The 20,499-nt window shown below is 39.9% G+C and overlaps 1 protein-coding gene across 3 annotated transcripts in view; it reads right to left on the bottom strand.

Moving 5' to 3' along the window:
- The window catches only part of CUBN (cubilin), a 152,286-nt gene that overhangs the window by 47,213 nt on the left and 84,574 nt on the right, over nt 1–20,499 (bottom strand). For all 3 annotated transcript variants that reach the window (XR_010387583.1, XM_026098657.2, XM_064505984.1), the window contains 16 exons: nt 19,608–19,736; nt 19,211–19,343; nt 16,790–16,995; nt 15,334–15,515; nt 13,564–13,753; nt 12,296–12,493; nt 11,822–11,968; nt 10,771–10,961; nt 10,319–10,490; nt 8,798–8,972; nt 7,551–7,729; nt 5,585–5,794; nt 5,145–5,285; nt 3,507–3,688; nt 1,440–1,611; nt 245–451 (listed from right to left, as the gene is read on the bottom strand). Coding sequence is in view for 2 of the 3 variants with exons in the window: in XM_026098657.2 (XP_025954442.2) it covers nt 245–451; nt 1,440–1,611; nt 3,507–3,688; nt 5,145–5,285; nt 5,585–5,794; nt 7,551–7,729; nt 8,798–8,972; nt 10,319–10,490; nt 10,771–10,961; nt 11,822–11,968; nt 12,296–12,493; nt 13,564–13,753; nt 15,334–15,515; nt 16,790–16,995; nt 19,211–19,343; nt 19,608–19,736 (2,814 nt within the window). In the remaining variant the exon portion in view is untranslated. The remainder of the gene's footprint in view (nt 1–244; nt 452–1,439; nt 1,612–3,506; nt 3,689–5,144; nt 5,286–5,584; nt 5,795–7,550; nt 7,730–8,797; nt 8,973–10,318; nt 10,491–10,770; nt 10,962–11,821; nt 11,969–12,295; nt 12,494–13,563; nt 13,754–15,333; nt 15,516–16,789; nt 16,996–19,210; nt 19,344–19,607; nt 19,737–20,499) is intronic.

Here is a 20,499-nt window from a genome sequence, read left to right as displayed (position 1 = left end):
CCTGTCCACTCTTGACACCCCCCCCCCCCCCCGAAAGAAAAGGTGACTAGATTCATGCATCCATTGCTCTGGCAGTGAAATCCCACTCCTGGTCTAGGAAGCAACAAGGTGAATGCTCTTTCAAATGTGCATGTCCTACAGTCAATGTTTCCTATACAGGAATAAGATCGGGCGCCAACACAGTCACACATTGATAGCCAGAATATTGATAGGCTTAATCCATACCCCTGCTGAGCATACAAACCTATTCGTAACTCTAGGTAGTCATACTGGCAGTCCTGGTGATGTTCCAAGTGGAAATCCTCAAAGGAGATATATATGGATGAATTGTAGTGGGAGAGGTTTTCAATGGTCCATTCACAGTTCAGGTTGCTTGTGTAATTCTTAGCACCATCATAACCAGGAGAAGAGAAATTCCCACCTGCATATCCAGTAAGGGTTCCACCACAAACTGCAGAAACAAAACATGATTTATTTTAAAATAGGAATAATTTTGTATGAACAAAAATCTAACCCCCATTTATTCTTATATGCTCATGTCAGCAGACAGGTATGTAGGGATTAGATCAAAACTTGTTCCATCTTCTTACTTTTTTATAGCCTACTGAGAGACTATAAAAGAGAATTCTTGTATAGTGTCCTGACAGTTATTGGGAGGTCTTTAAAAACACGTGTAAAAAGCATCAACGATTATTCCCAACATCAAATAAAATGTTTCAGCAGCACCATCAATATGACAAGCATTATTTAGCTTTTTGATAAAATCACACTGCACATTCTATTCAGCATTGCTCAGCCCTACCCATTACCTCATCCTAAACTCAAGGGAGGACAATTTCTCTGGCAACATACTCTCAAAAGCAATACACTGATGCTACTGAGCATGTATGCGCGGGGAAAGAATCAAGTTTGAAAGACAGAAGGCTCTAATAAGGCTCTGCTAGCTGTCTCGTCTCTGGAGGCTGGGCTTGCAAAACAGATTAGCTGCACTTTCATGAGCTTCAGTAAATTACTTACCCCCCTGAGTAATAAAGAAACACTTGAATTATTCAAATTGTCTATGTCACTATGTCTTTTGGATTTCTTCATGGAATAAGCCCACTTCAGTCCATCTTTTACTCAATACTAAGTAAAGACAATAAATCAGCAGTGGGAGTAAGGAGTATTATCCATAACAGAGGTTGTTTTTCTTTCCATTTGAAGTTTGACATAATAGGCACATGAAGTCCATAACTCCCAGACACTCCACATTTTTTTCAAGTCCTTTCAGCTAATTAAAGATATATCATCTGGTCCCATTCAGATATATATAACAGAAAAAAAAGGCATCAGAGATTAGTTACTTGTCTAGGTCATTTTTTGACATTTATCAGTATTTTAGTTATGAAATGGCTCACCAAAGATCAATCATTTGAGGTTTACTCAAAAACAAATGGTACCTGCATCTTCACGAGACGTGTATGAGACACTGAAGCCTCTGGTTGTACCGGACATATCCGTCACCAAAATCACTTTCATTGTGTTTCCAGAGGATTTCACCTGAGTGCCTGGATTTATCTCACCACATAGCTTGGCCAGCCGGGGGGAATTCTGTCTGAGGCCATTGTAAACCTGTTGGGTCAAAATACTCTCTTAGGAGATCAAAATACAATATTACAAGCATCTCCTGTATCATTGAAAAATGCCTCACATCTTTAATATGCAGTTCATTGCTGTCCCTTATAGAAGGTTAGTTCCCAAATCTATTCAAAACCTTGGGGAAAATGCCCATTGACTTGAATGGATGAGGCTCTGAGGTAAAACATCAAAAATACATTGTGCATTTTGGCAAAATAAACATATTCCCTCTCTTTTTTTTAAACAAAAATTGAAACATTCTTTGGGGGAAACCATATAGTATTTTATCCCAATATGTAGAGCTTGAATCACTTACTGATGCCAGACACCAGGCATTTTCATTTCATCTCAGATGATCATTTTCATATTCTTGTCAAGGCAAATATCAGTTTTATCAAAAATATATTGCAAAATATTCAGTGCCAGTGGGCATTTTTTGATTAATTTGAACATTTCACTTTTTGATAATCTAAATGGATTTTGAACAGCTTCTTTCATACAGCCTTTAGCCTAGGAGTTAATTTCTTTCCTTTTACTACTATTTCAGCAGCACAGGCAAAGCAGTAAAGACATTTTCCACTGAGATTTGGAATAAGTAAGAGTGCTGATGACACAAAAGCTAGCAGGACAGCTCTTTCAGCGATCATTACTTTGCTAATTGAAAAAAAGTCAGCTCCCATGGTCTGTCTAAAGCATCTGTGAAGGAAAATAGGCAGGTGAAGACCATCTAGCTATGTATCACAAGGGAGAGTTACTTCTCTCACTTTCACATGTATGCATGAGCTAACTTCTGATTATGCTAAAGCTAATTCATGTGTTTGCACCACTAATCTCAACAAATGGAAAACTAAACTAGATCTGCTGGTAGGACCCAGGGTACAGATAATACATAGGAAACTCTGCCTCACTGGAAGAGAAGACGGAGATGGATCCCTTGCTCCCACTTGTTTCAGCCTTTGTCTTAGTCTTCAGAGCATCACACTTCAGAGCACCATCTCCCATTTCTGTTGCTTTCATAAAGAAGCATATTTCTGAGGCTTTTGTACATCTGACCAGTTCTAGCTCTGTGTTTTGGGTTTTTTTCCCCCCCATTGGAGCCAAATTAAGAACCTATTTGTTTAGAGGTGAAGGTGATGAAGAGAGAGAAATTCCTGGGTTTTCCTTGTCCTTCTTGCAGAATCTTGAGGTATAACCCAGTACTAGCCATTTGTTGCAACTTCCGATAGTCTTCTTTTTTAAAATTGTAACAGAAGTAACAACTTCCAAAGTCAAGACAGACTTGAAATTTGACTGAAGGACTTTGTGTCCACAGAGAAGAGGTATCTAAAGCCATCAAAGACCACAAAGCTTTTTTTCCCCACAATTGATGAAGAGCCAATTCTAATGACTTCTATAAGACACACAAACAGGAAAATATGGGATACGGTTCTTTCCTTGATACACTCTATGGGAATAGAAGGACAAAAAGAATTCAGGAGACCTGGAGGCTAAAGGCTGACAGAGAAGGACCAAATAATTTTAAGGCTGTATTGTGAGAACCCTGCAGCTCCTGTGCCAGAAACACCTGCATGCCCAAGAGAGACTGGGGGAGCCGGAGGTACCCCTGCCCACTGTTAAATTTATGAAGTTGAAGTCTGATCCTTCAAATCCTGTGCCTGGCCCATGAATTCCAGAACTCTATAGAATTCCATACTCTAAAACAAACACAGGAATTTAGGCAACCTAGAGAGCTAACTTTCTCTCATTATATCTGTTTTCTTTGCATAAAATTATGATTTCTCTTAAAACCAGATATAGACATATAAATGACATTTCAGCTGTATTATTTCTATCATTGCTACATAAAAGGATCAGGAACAGCATTTTCTGCCTTCACAACTGATACTCACAGCCACATAATCCAATGAGCACCTCCAGTGCTCCTCAGTTTTCATATCATTAAAGGTTAGGGTGACACGTCGGCCTTCTTCCACTGTGATCCTCCACTCACATACTCGATTGTGTGGGTATAGGTTGGGATAGTTGGGCGAAGTAAATGTTCCAACAGGGGCAGTAAAATCTCCACCACATTCTGAAATACCCAAATATTGCAACATCTCTTTGAGTATAGCATTGCTTATAGAGTTACAGCAAGAATACATCAACTATGCAAGAAAAAAGAGAGCCCAAGTACTTGATTTGATATGCCTGTCTTGTCCATGTTTGTCTAAACAGCTGAGTTCCTACCAGTCTTTGCCACTCAGCCATAGAAGTAGTTGTTACATTTGAATGCTGACTGACCATAGAAACTCATTGTTGTCCAGTTATTAATATTCTCTTCTCTGAGGGGCTCATGACAGACTTCATATGTCCTATGTTTGGTTTCCTCTTAAAATACATAGAATTTAATGGAGTGCAGTGGGAGAGTTGGTCTTTTTCCTCACCTTCACAGACACCCGCGGAATGGTCTAATCTGTGTATCAACCTGTGTTAAATTTTTACTGATATAGCTTCTTTTCTATAGTTGCATAAGAGGGTCTTGGGAGTGGAATAACATGCCTTTGGAATTTGTTTCCTCCTCCTCCTCAGTTATTTTATTGCAGAAGCACAGATGAAGGATAAGGAAGCTTTCAGCTGAGATTTTAAAGAGATGGAAGAAGTTCCACAGGGTTGGCAGGAGGTTCTTTGAGACCACTACTGAGGAGAATTTCTCTCTTAAAAAGTAGTCAGATCTCAGTGAGACACGTGGCGTGGGTACTCAGAAATGTAAGAGAGAAGTGAGAAGCAGGACAAGGGCTGTGTCCTTAGTCCTGATCAGGGCAGAGCTCTTAAACTCATTGTGTTTGTCCTGTCTTCATCACTAATACTAAGCCTGGAAAGACCTTTTACTTGGAAAGGTAAAATCTCCAAGGAAGATAATCTGGTCTATTAAACTGACTCTGTTATGTAAGTGTGCACTATCCTGCAAGTCTAGAGGTTGTTGGAGGAGATTCCTTTTTATGTAAGGGAATTGCCTGAAGGAGGTGAGTAAACTTATGAGTTTTTACATCATCAGCTCCCTTTCTCCCACTTTTCTGCAAATAATTCTTTTTGAGCAGGGGGTGCAGGGGAGAAGAATTCACTCCAAAATATTGGTTTTAGGTGCTAGAGATTTAAGAATACCATCCACCACAGAGGTAAAGAATAACATAATGAAAAATCACAGCATTTCTCTAAACCTTTCTCCCTCATAAGAGGATAGGGGAGGGGTATGGCCGGGCATCCCTGGACTGTCTGCTGAAAAGAAAAGGTGTGGAAGAGTGGCTTCACTGTCTGAGACCTACTATTGAGGGCAACACCTGTTATAGCAGAAGACTGCTTGCCTCTCAAGGTTTTAGCTAACTAGTGATCAGAGCGCTCTATCCATATTTAAACCAGACATAGATTTGAAGAGCTAATATACATCACTGCAAGAATAAGTGATCTAGAATGTGTGCTGTACTATAACAAATATGGTGTGCAATATGTGTTGCCTCCCTGATAGAAACTTATAACCTTATAAATCCAACCTTCAGCACTGGAATCAAAGCGCAGTCTGAATCCTCGGGCATTGACTGATCCATCAGTGACAAACTTGACATAAGCAAAACTGTCAGAGGTGTCCACAGCATCAGGGAGAGTATTACCACAGTACCTACCCAATAAATTTCCTGCACAAGTCAAATACAGAAAGACAATTTTATATCAAAGACATTATCTGCATTTATATTGAAGGATCACTTTTCAATTTAAGTAGGTAGACAGGAGTAAACAAGTAAAATCAAGTCATCACTGGGAAATGGAAGGGTTTTGTTTGCTTTGCTTTGCTTCAGCAAGCAAGGCAGACAGGAGCACTGTTCATTCAAAAGGCTCGCTTTATACACAATGGGGAATGCTTTCTGGAACCTCTTCAGAGGCTTCTTTAGCAGTATTAGGGAAGGGAAGATAAACACTGAAACAGTTTTCTGACCAGAGGCGTTGTATTCTCGGATCTCCACAAAATCGCTTGCACACTCAGAGGAGTTTTGAATATCTAGGCTTTCTACTCTGATGGTAAGATAGTGGCCCCTGGGTCCTTGCAGAAACCATTCACACAGCAGGTTATCTTCATAATGAAGGTCAGGATACCCCACACTTTCAATGGTGCCAGTTTGTCCCATCACTGTCCCACCACAGGGAGCTGCAAAGACAAGGACACGGCTTACTCTAAGGAAGGACCTCAAAGAGATGAACTTTCTCCTAAACAGGACTTAAAGTTATGGCACAACTGACTTGTTTTGTAACTGAGGTAATACAGTGGGAATTGCCTTCAGATTCCACACTTTCCTCCTAATTTAACCAGTTCTAGTTTGTTTTTTACCACACATACCCTTCCACTGTAAGCATCCCTTCCTCTCCGACCCATCTGTCACTAATTTGAATAAACTCACAGATTTCAAGGCCTATATATATATGTGTGTGTGTGTATATATATAATTTCTACCAACATCCATATTTATCGGAAAATCCGGCTCTTCTTAAAAAGATATCAAACATGTCACAGTCAGCGTATGGAAATCTCTGTTGGACAATTACAAAGAAATTTAGTCTGCTAAATACTGATCTAAATTTTTATGACTGACCAAATTTCACTGTTGGTTTGGGCCTGCAGCAATGGTTCAGATTCCTCTTCTCTTTTCTGTATTCCCTTCCTACTTCCACGCCACTCCTCATGATGCCTCAATAGGGGACCACATGACAGTTCATTTATTTTTATTTCTTGCTCTCTAAAAATTCATTTCTTTGTGGTACATACCAAACATAAGTTCGTTATACTAAGGCTTAGAGCAAATAATATTCCCTGGTGGGATACATTGCATTTCACAGTGTATTCTGTGTGTCTGCTAGCTATAATCTTTTCATGACAATGATGATTGATAGGTACATGCTTGCCTTGGTACAGTTGTGTTCATACTGCCTACTCTAAGCGACTGATGCTTTGTTCCAATTTGATGGGCGTACAGTTGAGACAGTGAAAATCTTTTACAGATAAATGTAAATTGTGGCTCAGCATACCAACAGTATTTTCTTGCAAGTGGCTTCAGTTTTCACCTTCAGAGATATAATAGCACAATATATTTGCTTATGTGTTTGAGGTCTAACACGATCAACAAAATCCTGTGTAAAACAACACAGTCTAGTTCTTTGCCTTTGAAAAATTAATAGTCCTAGACTCTCTTATATGTGTGACACTAACATCATAGATCCTGTTCTTCTAAAATTATGAACATTATAAAAAAGTAAAGAGTACCATATTTCTGAATCTGATCAAAGGCTATTTTTAATTTCATTTTAAATCTTTGCTAATCTTTTCCTGTTTTTTTCAGCTTGAAAGCAAATAATTTTAAAGCATTTTTCTTCCCGGCTGACAGATAATGATTCTCACCCCTCAGTCCTTTTCTGTTCCATTGTTGTGCTTCTCCTGTTTCTCTAGCAGCATTGTTAATATGCATTGATTTATATTTACATAGAGAAGCTATTAATTTATTCTTTTCTGCCAACTTTCAGCTGATCTTTGCATTCTCCTTCAGTTTCCTGCTCATGAAAGTGAACCTAATTTTGCATACTGAAAACCAAATCACATTATTTGACTTTATTCACCTCGGCCTTTTTGCCAGTGTCCCTTTGTCCCTTGTCTTTGACAAGGGCTTGCCCAGTCTTTGTTTCCACTGCTGCAGACCTATTAGTATTTTCCTGTTCTGCTATAATTTGCAGCTCTTGCTAGGTGGAGTACACGCTGATGTTAACCCCTACGATGATTCTAATGCCTTAGCTCTAACAATAATTGAAAGAGGCAAGTATCTGTTAGACCACCTCTTACAAATGATTTAAGTCCCATTACAAAAGCCTGGGACTTGAGACCTAAAATTAGAGAAACTGATAAATGCAAGTGTTACCGATGGAGTATTTAGCATTGAATCCCACATGTGTCGCGCTGCTGTCCGACCTGAACCTCATATACATGACAGGTCCTGAGGATCTCTGTGAGCCTGGCATCGAACCTCCACACAGCTTGGCAAGGACAGGGGCGCTGGAGTCGGCACCATTGCGTAGCTCTAGGTAACTGAATGTACAGCTAGAATAGGAGAGTTTTCTATTCAGTCTACAGCAGTAATAACTATAAAACATCTCAGCAATTACACAAACTCATGAAGCTACAGTGAATTAGATCGGCTCCCATACAATGTGATGAGGACAGAATCAAGAAGCTCATAATCAGCGATAGTTTGTGATAGATATGTAAGTTTTGAATCAAAAGAGGTGCTAGAAACATAGAGAAGGACTCATCCCAAACCCAGTCTGTGATCTGATCAGACCTGCAACCAGATCTGTGGGGGTGTGAACAGTGCTAATAAAGTAGTTGTAACAGTCTTTAACATGCACATCTCTGCCAGTGTTCAGATTCAGCAGATATTCCCTATTAAGCCTCTTTGTTGCCTGCTGAATTAAGGAAGAGCTATAAGATAGCTGAAGGGAATCAATATTCAAAACTGGGGGCCTACTTTGGTAGGCACAGAAAGGCCCAAAACTTCTGGACCGACAGCTTTGCCTACAGAATGATGAGCAGCCACCAGAAGACCTCCAAAGTAGCCAGAGAGGAAGGACACCTTTGGGATCCTCCCTCCTGCAGTGGTTTTTCTGTATATAGCCTCGCATGCCTTTGACATGTACTGGTGCAGCCCCAAATCAATGAAATTACCTCAACTGGAAACCAGGCCTTATATTTATGCTTCAGGCAGGATGTGCAAAATAGGTAGACCCATTGCAAATCAGCAGGTAGGCAATGGAAGAGGGAGACAAATATTTTGTGGAGGTGACCCATTCGACTAAAACCAGTTCAGAGCCACAATGGCTGAAAATCTAAATATGAAAGGACTAGATGGCACAGGTTTTACAGAAAATACCTTCCTATCATGGCTTCTCCCTCTCTGCCTGTTCTATTGATCTCTGTCATGCAATGAGAAGTCCTGTGAATATATAAAAATGACTTGATAGCGTAAGTAATCTCTCTCAAAAATTTCTTAGTCACTTTTGACTGTAAATCTAGAAGGGCACTCTGGTAGGAATTAGAGAAAGTAATAGGGAAAGAAGAATCAAAATGGAGTCTCTCAGGAAACACAGGCAAAATAATGTAGATATATACTTCGGTGAAGGTTCAATGTAAAACTGATCTTCAAATTGCAGCTCTACCGCATGGCCATTAGGAGCAGTTATGGTCCAGACACAGTCAACACGCGGGGGATAATTGCTTGGATAGTTGGGGGAAGATGTATATCCACTGGGGTTGAAAACATTGATATAAATATTCCCTCCACAAGCTGGGAAAGAGAAGATTACCAATAAAAAACATGTTAAGGAAATGGGTGAGGTGTCAAAAATATGAGTCATCACTATATTCTAACACAGTTTCCTTTTGGTGTCATAGTCATGTCAAAAACAAATGCTTTCTGTATTCTTACTATGGGAAAACATTTTAATGCAGTGTAGAAAGCTGAGTTTCTGTGCTCCTGCCTACCCAGTTCTCCTCCATTTCCACATGTTCAGATCCCTCAATTAAACTGCTATTAGTTCTTCCTTGGACTGCTTTTAAGCCCAGCAGGAAACATGCTTCTTGCCTTATTCCTACCCCAGTTCCCAAGAGCTAGAAAGCCAACAGGTCAGATCCATCAGTTCTTCTGTGAATCATTCCCTACTTCTGCTTTCCAAAAACTGAAATGTCTCTTTGAGACAGTAATGAATCTGTGAGAAATGCCAGTCAGATCAAACACAAGGATTTGTTCAGGTCCTTTATCCTACAAAAACATCTTTACTTTCATCTAAAAGATTTCAGAAAAAAAAATTCAATGCTGGTAAATACAGGGTTTTAGTGAGGCAGGCTTTCTAAACTGAAGTGGTAGAAATATTACTGTACAGCTTCACCCATTCCCTTCATGCATCCACCAGAGTAATGCTAACAATGATTCTTTGCAGCAACAGGGAAAAGTAGGCAGAAAACAAGCACTTACAAACTCAGTTGGACTGACAGGTTGCCTTAGCTGTGTTTAGTTCATGTTTAGCTACCATTTGAAGGAGAGCTCCCGGTGTCCCAAGTGGCATGTGTCATAAATACAGCAGAACAACTGCAAGTGCCAAGTCCCTGATCTATCCTGAAACCTGAGTCCCTACCTTTCAAAAATGTTAGCTCCAACAGGGGATATTTTTTCAGTTGAGAGAACAACTTGTGAGAAATGTTATCACTTTTCTAGATACACTAGCCTGAATCATTCCTGACATAACTTAGCATTTGCACTGTGTATTGCATATTGAAAATCATGTTCTTGTTTCCATCTTCTTTTCCTTTCCTGTATGAATTATGAATATCTCTTTCTAACGTCAGATCCCACCTCCCTCATAAAGGATTCCCAATCAGATATTTTTTTTACTATCATGCCTTCATTTACCATGAGCTGGAGCTGTCTCTCCTTAAAAAGAAGAAAATGGAGAGTAGGATCAGAAGTCACACATGGAAATGGAAAACAGGACATTTTCCCAGGCATTTGCTTTTACCAGGTTATACTCTCTCTGAGTTCAGATTTAAAGCAAGAAACAAGCCACTCATTTAAGAGAACAAATTCAAAGTTATTTCTATTGAGTTGCAGAACTTGTGTTTTTTACCTAGACTTACCTAGACTCTTAGCCTCATATTTCAGTTTGAATCCTTGACCCTCACTGCTGCTGTCAGAAATGAAGTGGACAAACAGCTGATTGTCTGTGGTGTACATGGTAGAGATGGGGCTGCTTCCACAAAACCATCCATTCCCCAAAGGTGGGGCAGCAGCATCTAATCCATTCTTCAGCTGAAAGAAGAAAAATTGCTAAGATCACTCAAGCACACAGCCCTGGAGTACACACCTTGAGCATATGCTATCCCAGTGCTTCCAGCCCTGGGGCAAAACAATAACCTAGTGATTAATCAACACACAGTAACAAATAAGAGAGAGACAGAGAAAGAATCTCTTTGGTGTTTCTCTTTGGTATTTCTACCTCCTGTGAAGCTGGGTTGTCTTACACTGAATTCTGTAAGATTCAGTAGCTTTAATAGCTTTGAGGGTTTGGGGCCTTATGCAATAACCTCACCTCTACGTAATCCCCATGGTTGCAGGAAGCATCCTCTGTCTTCACCTGGAAAGGCTGTTCAAAATGGACAGCAATGATAAATCCAGAGGTTACCAGTACGTGCCAGGAACAATTCAGATTAGGAGCATAGTCTTGAGGGTAGTTGGGGGATGTGATCACACCCCTGCCTGTATGCAGATAGCCTCCACAGCCTGAGAAAAAGGAGTTGAAGCCAAGAAGAAAACATTAGCATTAACTACTCAAATATTCATTCAAAAAAAAAAAAAACCTGTCTCCTAAAAGGAAGATGTGATGGATAAAAGTAAACATTGAAGCAAGTGTTTGAAGAGTTGAGGGACATGCAGCAAGGCACGCAATAAATGATCTGCCAAATACAAGGCACTAGGTTGCAAAATGACACACCAAATGTCTTCACACTGAGACCTGGTTCTCCGACTTTAAAAAAAAAGTGAGCAGGCAGCTATGCCAAGGATCTCCATGACATGAGCATATCTTTACAATATCTGAGTTCTTTGCTTCTAGCTATGGACCAATCCACCATCACCACTGTTTTCATTACACCTTCCTGGGTGCCTCCAGCCCATTCAGGAATAGGTCATCTTCCCTGCGTACATGTGGGAGGAGTACCAAGGCAAACTGCTAACATCCTGGTTGGAACTTACTCAGCTTTCAGCACCCCTCTGTGTCTGGTTTGTGCCTGTGCTTCAGATCGTTCATTTCCCTCTCTTAGTTGGGCATTCTTTCTCTTTCACCCCTCAGCTGAGCTGTTAAAACCTTCTTTAGTACACACTATTCTTATTTTTGGAAAGTGACTGGCCTAGTTGAATCGTGCTTCATTGCATTACATCTCTGGGCAAATGGCAAATTTTACCTTCACAGGGTCAGAGATTTATGAATGTGTATTTGTGAGATGTGAATAATTCATCTGTGTGGTTAATTGGATAGATTGCAGACAGCTGTTAAAAATGACATCAAGAGTCATTTCTTTCCTTACCCAGTAATAAGCAGCAAGACAGACACTTACTGCAGGGAGAAGGGAAACAAATCTTACTTTTGTGATAGGAGGCATTAAACCCAGCTCCAGTGACACTTGAATCTGACATGAAGTGGATGAACATCGTCTCTCCAGTTGATCTTATTGGCCCAGGAGGTTCTCGTCCACATAGAGTAGCCAACACTGGAGAAAGACTAGTGTCTCCTGGGGTCAAAATAAGAAAAGTTAGTGTTAAAACCAAATAAATTCAAACCTGCCTGTCAGTGACTGTGGGTCTCACACTTTCAGGCAAGTGCTTTTGAAGATCCTTAAACCCTCTCAGACCAAGAAACATTTTCATAGACCATCAAATATTCTGCTAGATCTTAAGTGAACCAGCAGAAATTTTCAGCGTATAAACAGAAAACTGCTTTAGAGCATGTTCCTATTGCTGTTTAGATTACTTAAGCTCAATGGATGAGAGAATTTTAGATACTGGGACCTTGGGTATCTATTTCATGCTGTCAGGGCAGAGCAGGATTGACTTCTCACCATCTCGAATAGTAAGTTGGTCATAGTTGCATGAGCTGTGGGATTCGATGTCTAAGGCCAGGATATTGAACTCTACAGTGGATCCAGGAGCTCTGATAAGCCATACACAGTCAGCAAAATTTCTGTAATTCATGGGCCAGCCCGGTGAGAAGAGGAATGAAGGTGTTTCCTCAGTTGTCACAGTCCCTCCGCATGCACCTGCCATTTACAAGGAGACAAAATGAAGCATCCACTTTTTAAACTGAACAAGCTGCCAGTCCTACCATTAAGCACAATGGGGACACAATGATAGATGTAGTCACAGGAATGCATTTCTTTAGGCATTGCTTGTATTTGGACTGAGAGTACAAAGTTTGAAACGCCAGACCTACAAGGACTATAGTCCTTTGCTACCTGGTGTAGTAACGCTGTGACCTATTTTACTACGAGGGGTATCTAGGATAGGCTCTAACAGGATCGAACACAGTTTAACAAAGGCATCAGAAAGGAAGGCTGCATGCATAACCACACAAAACAGGTATTGGTTAGCTGATTAGCTGAGTTAAACAATCTAGACCCTCTTCAAGCTGAAGTGCTTTCCTTTCTCCATTCCTAATGTCGCAGCTATGTGTTTAGGGCCAGATGGAGTACTTGATGGGTTATTTAGTGGTTCAATACTTTCCCAGAACGTAAATCCATAAGATACTGCCACTATTCTGCAGATCCCCAGGGACCCTTAGTCCCTCTGTCCCCACAAATCTGCCTTCAGATTTAGAAACAAGACATTTCAGTATGTCTTAGTTAGTCTTAACTTTCACTTGCTTAACTTGCTCAAAGAAAATCAATGATACAATAAGTACATTTCCTCTCCTTCCAGGAGCTATGTCTCAAAGAGATACACAGTCATACTGAACATATTCTCTCTATTTATGGTGCAGTTTCATGAAAAGTTTCAAATCTCAAGGGCCAGTGATTTAAGAATGATATTTCAAGATGGATATGTTTTTCATTAAAGTATATAAAAGGTTTAGCTTTCATGAAACGCCAGTATAAAGCAAAATGCCCTTCCATCAGACAAAGTCTCATTTTAAAACAGTGTAAAACAGTATATGTGAGTGTCCCTAGAAATTGTTTAATGCAGCTATTAAAATGTTTAATTAAAGTATCAATGTCTCAATTAATAACTAGGGGTTCTTCTCATGGGGGGATTGGTTTGCAGTTTTCTTAGGTAAAGCTCAGTACATCCCTGGGTATATCACTTTAAGCCTTGCACCCCGCTAGAGACCAACCTCTAGCAACGGTGCGCGTAGCAGGAGAACTGTCCACCGCATGCCACTCCAAAAGAAAGCCCTTTCCGCTCACAGATGAGTCTGACTGGAACTGGACGGTCAGGGAGCTGCCAGAGGCCGCGAAGGAAGCAGGGGCTGTGCCGCAGTACGCTGCAATGGGACGAGAGTGGATGCTGGGCCCGTCGTAAATCTGCAAAAAGTGGGAGAGAGGGAAGCTGCCACTCCTCTCAGAGGCAGCTTTTTATCCTTCCCAGAGCCAGCAACATTTCGAGCAGAACAGTGTTCTCTTTAAAATGAGTGAGAAGGACATGGATCTTTCAGCAAATCCCAGTTAGAGACCAAATGCTCTTACAAAAAACAAAGTAAAATTTCCATTGTATACTGTTAATTGTGAAGCCCTCACAGAAGGATCTGGACAGAAGCGATCAAACTCAGCTCATTCCCTGTCCCAGGGCTGCTCCTTGGGGACACTGACTGGCTTCTTGTGTGAAAAAAATCCATTAATACAATCTTGTGCTTTGTTGAGGAGGCAACAATAAAATCTGCGGGAAAAAGGGATTAATTTTCTTGGATTTTTTCTTTTCCTTTTTTTTCCTGATGAACACACATGTTTTATTAGATATATTAAATATATATCTATTTAATATATCTAAATATATTAAATATATAAATATTAATATATTAAATATATGAAATATATAAGATATAAATATATCTAAATATATTAAATATATGTCTATTAAATAAATATGTAATAAAATATTTTTGTTTTATTTATTTACAAGCTAAATTCTTGGTTGGTTAAAAGGTGCTTCTCTTTTGCTGCCTTTCAAACCTATTTGTGTTCTTGTTCTCTTTCCCCCCAAGAAAAGCATGCCCAGCAGAGAAAGCTAGGAAACAGAAAATTAGCATTGCATTGAAGGTCTGACCTCTGAGTCAGGTTAAAGGACCCACGCTGATTTACATCCATTGAATATCTAGCTGATTATAAAAACTGATCTTCCTCTCAGAGGGCTGGACAAAGAAAGCCAGACCGCGCCACAAGAAAGAAGATGCTGTTAAATCTGACATGAGATGAAACAAGTTACATTTCGTTTTTCAACTAATATTTGGGTATTAGTGAATTAATAATGAATTACATTCAAATATACTGACCTAGTATTAACTTCCTTGTTACCAAAGAAGATGAAACAAAAAGATAATTATTGCATCAGCTGGTAGAAAACACAGGAGAAGAGATTTACCTTATTTACCTAAGTAGTTATTTACGTAAGGCTTACCTGTATTGCTCCATTTTGTTTAGCATCATGTTTACTGTATTTTAGCCTGAAAAAGGCTAGGCTGAATTATGGGGGGGGGGATCAGTGCGCAGTGGGGGTTTTAAAGCACATGTAGGCTTTTAAAATGGCCTTATTTCTAGAGGCATTGCGCTGATATTATCACTATTGTCCTCAACTGAACCAGCACTGAGCAAAGTTCAATCTTTTTTTCTGGTATCTGACTTGAAATTCTTGGATTTAAAAAAATCACCATTGTATCATTGTGGACTTATTTTCAATAGGTTTCAACTTCCAGCTTGGAAATATCTGTTAGGGAGCCAAAGAGCATGTGACTCATCCTCTAGCTAATAGTTATTGAAAAGGTAACATAGCAAAACCAATGAGCCCCAACCCCATCTGTGGAAATTCTTCCTGCTCCTCTTTAGGTTGCTCCATTCATTATTTTTATGAAAGTTAATTAAAATAAAAGAACTTCTCACAATGAAATCACCTTTAACTTGTCATAATGGCATCTGTCATGATTTTCGATATCCATCTGCAGGATACGACCATGAATAACTTGTGAAGCATTTACACTTATCCGCCACTGGTAATTGGAATTGTGAGGGTAACTTCTGGGCCACTGTGGTGAAGCTATTTGTCCTCTATTTCCCACAATGTCATTTCCATACACTGAAAAACAAGAAAGAGACAACTAATGCCTCTAATTTGCATAGATTAAATGAAGTATTGTGGCCCAGGCCTGGAATATAGCTCTCATTTCAGCCCATATGACTTTATTTACTCAGGGCACTTTCAGGCATAGACTTGTGTCTCAGATAGTCCTAGGTTGCACATCTAATTACTTCCTTGTGGTGGGCAATGAAGTGTATCCTTATCTGAAGAAAACTACGCCTTCCAGTCATGCAAAGATCATGTGGTTCAATTCCCCCCTCCCTCCACCTACTTCATGCTTACTTGCTCCTGGGAAGCATTAAGTAAGAAAATGATTTTCTATGTACTGAGGGAAATGGTTTCGATGTGACTGAGCCATGACCTATCGAAAATTCCTTTTGAAAATGACTAGCAAAAATCACAAAGTGAAGGAAAATGGTTGGAAGTTTAGCTGGCTTAATCAGAGCTGCTGTGGATGTCTAGCCATGTCCTGAGCAGCCTGCTTCATGCAGAAAGCCAGACTGAGTGTTTGCAATGGCCCCTGGCAGCTTTGGATCTAAGAACTGGCAGCATTTCCTCTCTCCTAAGTCTGCTCCCTGATTAATGTCATCTAGATCCAAAACAGAATATGGACATGGTCCTACTTTAAAAGCAAAATGGAAAACTGAAAAATAAATGATTTATTCTTAATTTGTCAATTGCCTAATAAATGGCAACGTAAACACTGAATATGATTGAATACTCACAAGTAGCACTGACATACGGTCAGATTTTTCTAACTCTAAGGCTACTGGTGACCTTGGGTTACCATAGAAGTTTTTAGCATATAGCTCTTATTCATGTCATCTTAGCCCAACAGTGCTAAAGGAAGAATCTGAAAACTAGGTGATCAACTGAGAAATGTATTTAGAAAACAGTCAGTGAAATAGAGAACACATTATATTTTGCCTAATCTATGGAATTTGTTTGCTTCTAGAAGGATAATATGATTCAATTTGAAGAAATAGTCTGTTATAATAATTTAAAAAGATAAAAGTTCATCTCTAATTCTTCTGATTATATTATACTTAATGGACTTATGTGCACGAGTCTATTCTGGAATGTTTTAGAAAGAGCATCCCTCTAAATTTTAGGCAGATATTTTAGAAAATATTTTCAAATGAAATCACAGCCTTGCTGATCTCAACAAGAATTTTCCAATACACTTTACAGGGCCAGATGTTCACTTTTTTGAATCCTTTTGCAAGTGTTACGGAAGAACAATAGTTTTCAATTAAATAACATTTACTTACAGTGAGAGAATGTGACCATGAAGCCACCACCAGTGCCTGAGCTGTCTGAGACAAATTTAACCCACAGGACATGTCCAACAGTAGATGTATAATTTAAGGGCAAGGAGTCACCACAGAATCGTCCTGCCAGCACTCCTGTTTCGTTGCCTTCCCGAATCTCCAGGTAGTCCTTGGTGCAGCCATTGCTCTGTTCCACCTGAAATGCTCTGTGCAAAAGCAGCAGGAAAGCGTCAGCAGACGTGTGACTGAAGCGTACTTCGGTTTGCCCTGCTGTGCCAAAAATCCCCCTGTGGCTGGTGTTAGGAAGTTGGCAGCAACAAAGCCCCCCAGAACCCAGAAATCACTACTCCCTTGCTGGCAGTGCCACCCATAAACAGCTCACTCCTTTCTGGCCCCTTACCTCATGACAGAGCTTCAGTTTGAAAAGTTATGATTTCTGAAGAGTTCTTAAACCCTTTTAAAGATGTATTGGTTCTCCAACAACATCACTGAAACTTAGAAAGTTTCTGACATATAAAATGGATTTTTAATATAAGGCCAGGTTAGACTTTAGCATCTCTTGGGTGCAGAGAAAACTTTTAGCCTTACAAATCAGTTTGCAGCTGCCTATACGGGTACTTATTTCATTACACTCTCTGATCAGAGAACAATTTCCAGGGGCCCAGATTCATTTGTAGCTAACACCTCAGAGCTCAAAAGTCCCTAAGCAGTTTCTCCAGAGTTATGAAATATTACTGCTCCTCTGGCCTCTTCATATTTCATGTAACTGATTCTGAAAAATAATAAGAATTGCTATAAATTCTTCTAAACCAATGTTTACCGTAGAAAAGGAATGGGATTTGGCAATCAAATAATAAGTTTTCAATTATTTCACCAACCTGAATGCTAAATAGATTACGAAAATCATTATCTTATGATTTCTAAGTAAAGTTATTCCATGTGAAGTGTCATGATTCAACGCAATATACTTTTCAGAGGCTGGCCATGAATATATAGTAAAGATTCCAGAAAGTGCCTCTTGTAACTAATGCCCCAAATATTTGTGCTTTCTGATTCTCTGGTAAAGGCTCCTCCCCTTTCTTCAGTCCTGAACATAGCCATATGTCTCCAGCGTACAGACTGTCTTTGAAACGGTTCCAACCACTCATCTGGATATACTTTAGACTAATTTAAAGCTAACCCTCAACTTGCAAGACAGGCATTTCTGTTCAGACCGAGCTGAAGAAAATGAATATGTCGTGCCAACAAAACTTTATAAAACCCCAATGTTGAACCAAATAAAATAAGTACCTCTTTCTAACACAATGACTCCAGGTTTTCCAGTGTTTTTCAGCTTGCCTTTCAAGTATGTGTAACTGACGGAAAAGAGCCTACATCAGCTCAGTATCACTTTATATATCCAAATATATGTTCTGCTGATAGTTTCTGTTTCATACTAGATCTCTGTATGTGTTCTGAAAAGCTGTTATTCATTATTTTGTAGCAAATATTTTGGAAAATGTTTCCAGGCTGTAGTACTTATTCTCTGTTTCAGTGAGTAAAGGAGGACTATAATGTCCTTTTTATTGTGTTAGTGAGTCAGTTTGAGCTTAACAAATTGCACCTTATGCAGTTGGCATATTATTGGACAAATTTTCCTTTGGTCCTGATTAACTGTAAAAGCCAGTTTCAGAATTACTTTGCTTTTCCTGCTGATCTCTGATCAGCTTTGCAAGGGAACAGTGCTCTCTTCCTTGGCACCAGCCACTGTTTGACTCTGGGAAACAGGGAAGCTCAGAAATCCACATCATGGTTAAACAACAACCTAACTACCCTGCTAAAGGACTTTGCATTGTTCTGTGGATCACGCATGACTTTCTTGTCTGAAGTCTTCAAAGGAAATTTTATTTGCTGTAGGGAAAAAAATATTCCTTGACTTATTCCCTTAGTCCCTGTTGTACCTCCACTGCTATACTTGCTCTTGTTGTTTGAGTAACTCTGAAGACTTCGATATCAATTCTAAGGCTACAGTCTATGGAGTAGCTGGGCCCTTTATTACTCAGCTGTATAATAAATAGTATGATGAACCAGGCAGTAGGGAAATAATAGGAATTTCCTTTGGAAAAAAAAAAAGAGTGAAGTAATGCTAAGTTTCTTCTTGTTTATAAGTGAGTGAGATCTGGCTTCTTCAGCATCCCATGTTCCTCGAACAAAAAAACACCTATTTATATAATGCTGTATGTGCCTTAATATAAGCAGTGACTAAGAGAAGAGAACACTGATTGCAAGCTGCCACCAGCCATTACTCTGTTCTCCTTCCAAGTTATTCTAAGAGCATGTTTCAGCTTTATCGTCTGGTAATTGCATTTCCTAATAAACAGAGAGCATCCTTCCTTCAGCTCCATTAAAGGGCTGAATAATAACCCCTGGCAATGCATTTACATGAAGGACAGCTGGAGCCGGTTGCCAGGGGAGCTGAGAATCTTCCAGACGCACTCGGTGTCGAGAGGGTACGGCTGGGGATAGTCAGGGCTGCTGAAAGCTCCTCTCTCCATGTGGAAAGTACCCCCACAGGCTGCAATGAGAAGGAGACAGCAGAGGCTAGAGAAAGATAACACAGAAAAGATATCTTGAGAGGGCCAGAGAATTTGCTAATCAGGGAAGCATTTCTCCTTGTTTTTTACCTTGATGATGTCCTTGCCGAGATCTTGGCCAAAAGGAGAGGTAGGGCAATAGGGGAGTTTAAATGTGGCAACGTCAGAGAGCCAGAGATACAGCATGTGTTCCTTTTCTTAAAAGTCAGAGGTGTAGGCTAGCAACACCCACTGTATGCACTTACATGATGATGACGCAGCATAGGTGGCATGGAAGCCCTTGGCGTTAATGTTGTTGTCGGAGAAGAAGTTCACCACCAAGGCATTACCAAAAGAAGTGATAGGATGTGGCATAGTAGTGCCACAGTAACGGCCTGAAAGAGAACAAGCCAGAGAGAAAAATGAAGCATTCAGCATGCAATTACTATTGCTAACCTAACATTTGGGATTAACTCCTGACAGCAGCCAGGAATAACATTTGTTGCTTACAGTTGCAATTGTAAATTAAATACACATAAATATGAAATAGCTATTTTATTAGAGAACTCAGTTCTGGTAGCAATATATTTTTTATTAGAGGAAGGATTTGAACCTGGACCTCCTGCACTCCAGGCACCCAAATTACTGGATATTCTGATGATGAAGTCCTTTGCTTTCACTCTGTCCAGAAAATACAGCCTAATTAGAAAATAAAAATCCCAGCAAGCATATCTGCTAATAGTTTCTATTTCACTCTGTTGGTTTCTGATGAAAAAATAAGTGACAAATAACAGACCAGTTCACCTGCAACGGACTATAACATGGGGGTTAAGTATATTAAACATACTCCAGCAAAAAGGCATCCAACAGCAGAGGGAAAGATAGATGCTAGTGCCGTGGTCCTCTTGCCTGGTGCGAGAAACAGAGTGAAGGCCCAGGGCAGGAGACAAAGAACTGAAGTCTGCTCTCAGTTACAAGCCATTTAAGTAGAGTGTAACCCCCACTCCTGTCAAGGGAGTATATACAAATCCAGTCTAAGGGAGAGCAGAATCAGGCACAGATGTTCTCAATTTCCTGGGAGGGAATTTGAGGCAATGCTGGGAGTGCGAGGGGAGCCAGGATCACCCTGTGGACAGGGCTGCCTCATGATGTCCTGGC

The sequence above is a fragment of the Dromaius novaehollandiae genome, chromosome 2 (genome assembly GCF_036370855.1).
Source record: "Dromaius novaehollandiae isolate bDroNov1 chromosome 2, bDroNov1.hap1, whole genome shotgun sequence".
Classification (NCBI taxonomy): Eukaryota; Metazoa; Chordata; class Aves; order Casuariiformes; family Dromaiidae; genus Dromaius; species Dromaius novaehollandiae.
Note: the sequence above shows the minus strand (reverse complement) of the source record. Positions and strands in the feature narration are given on the sequence as shown.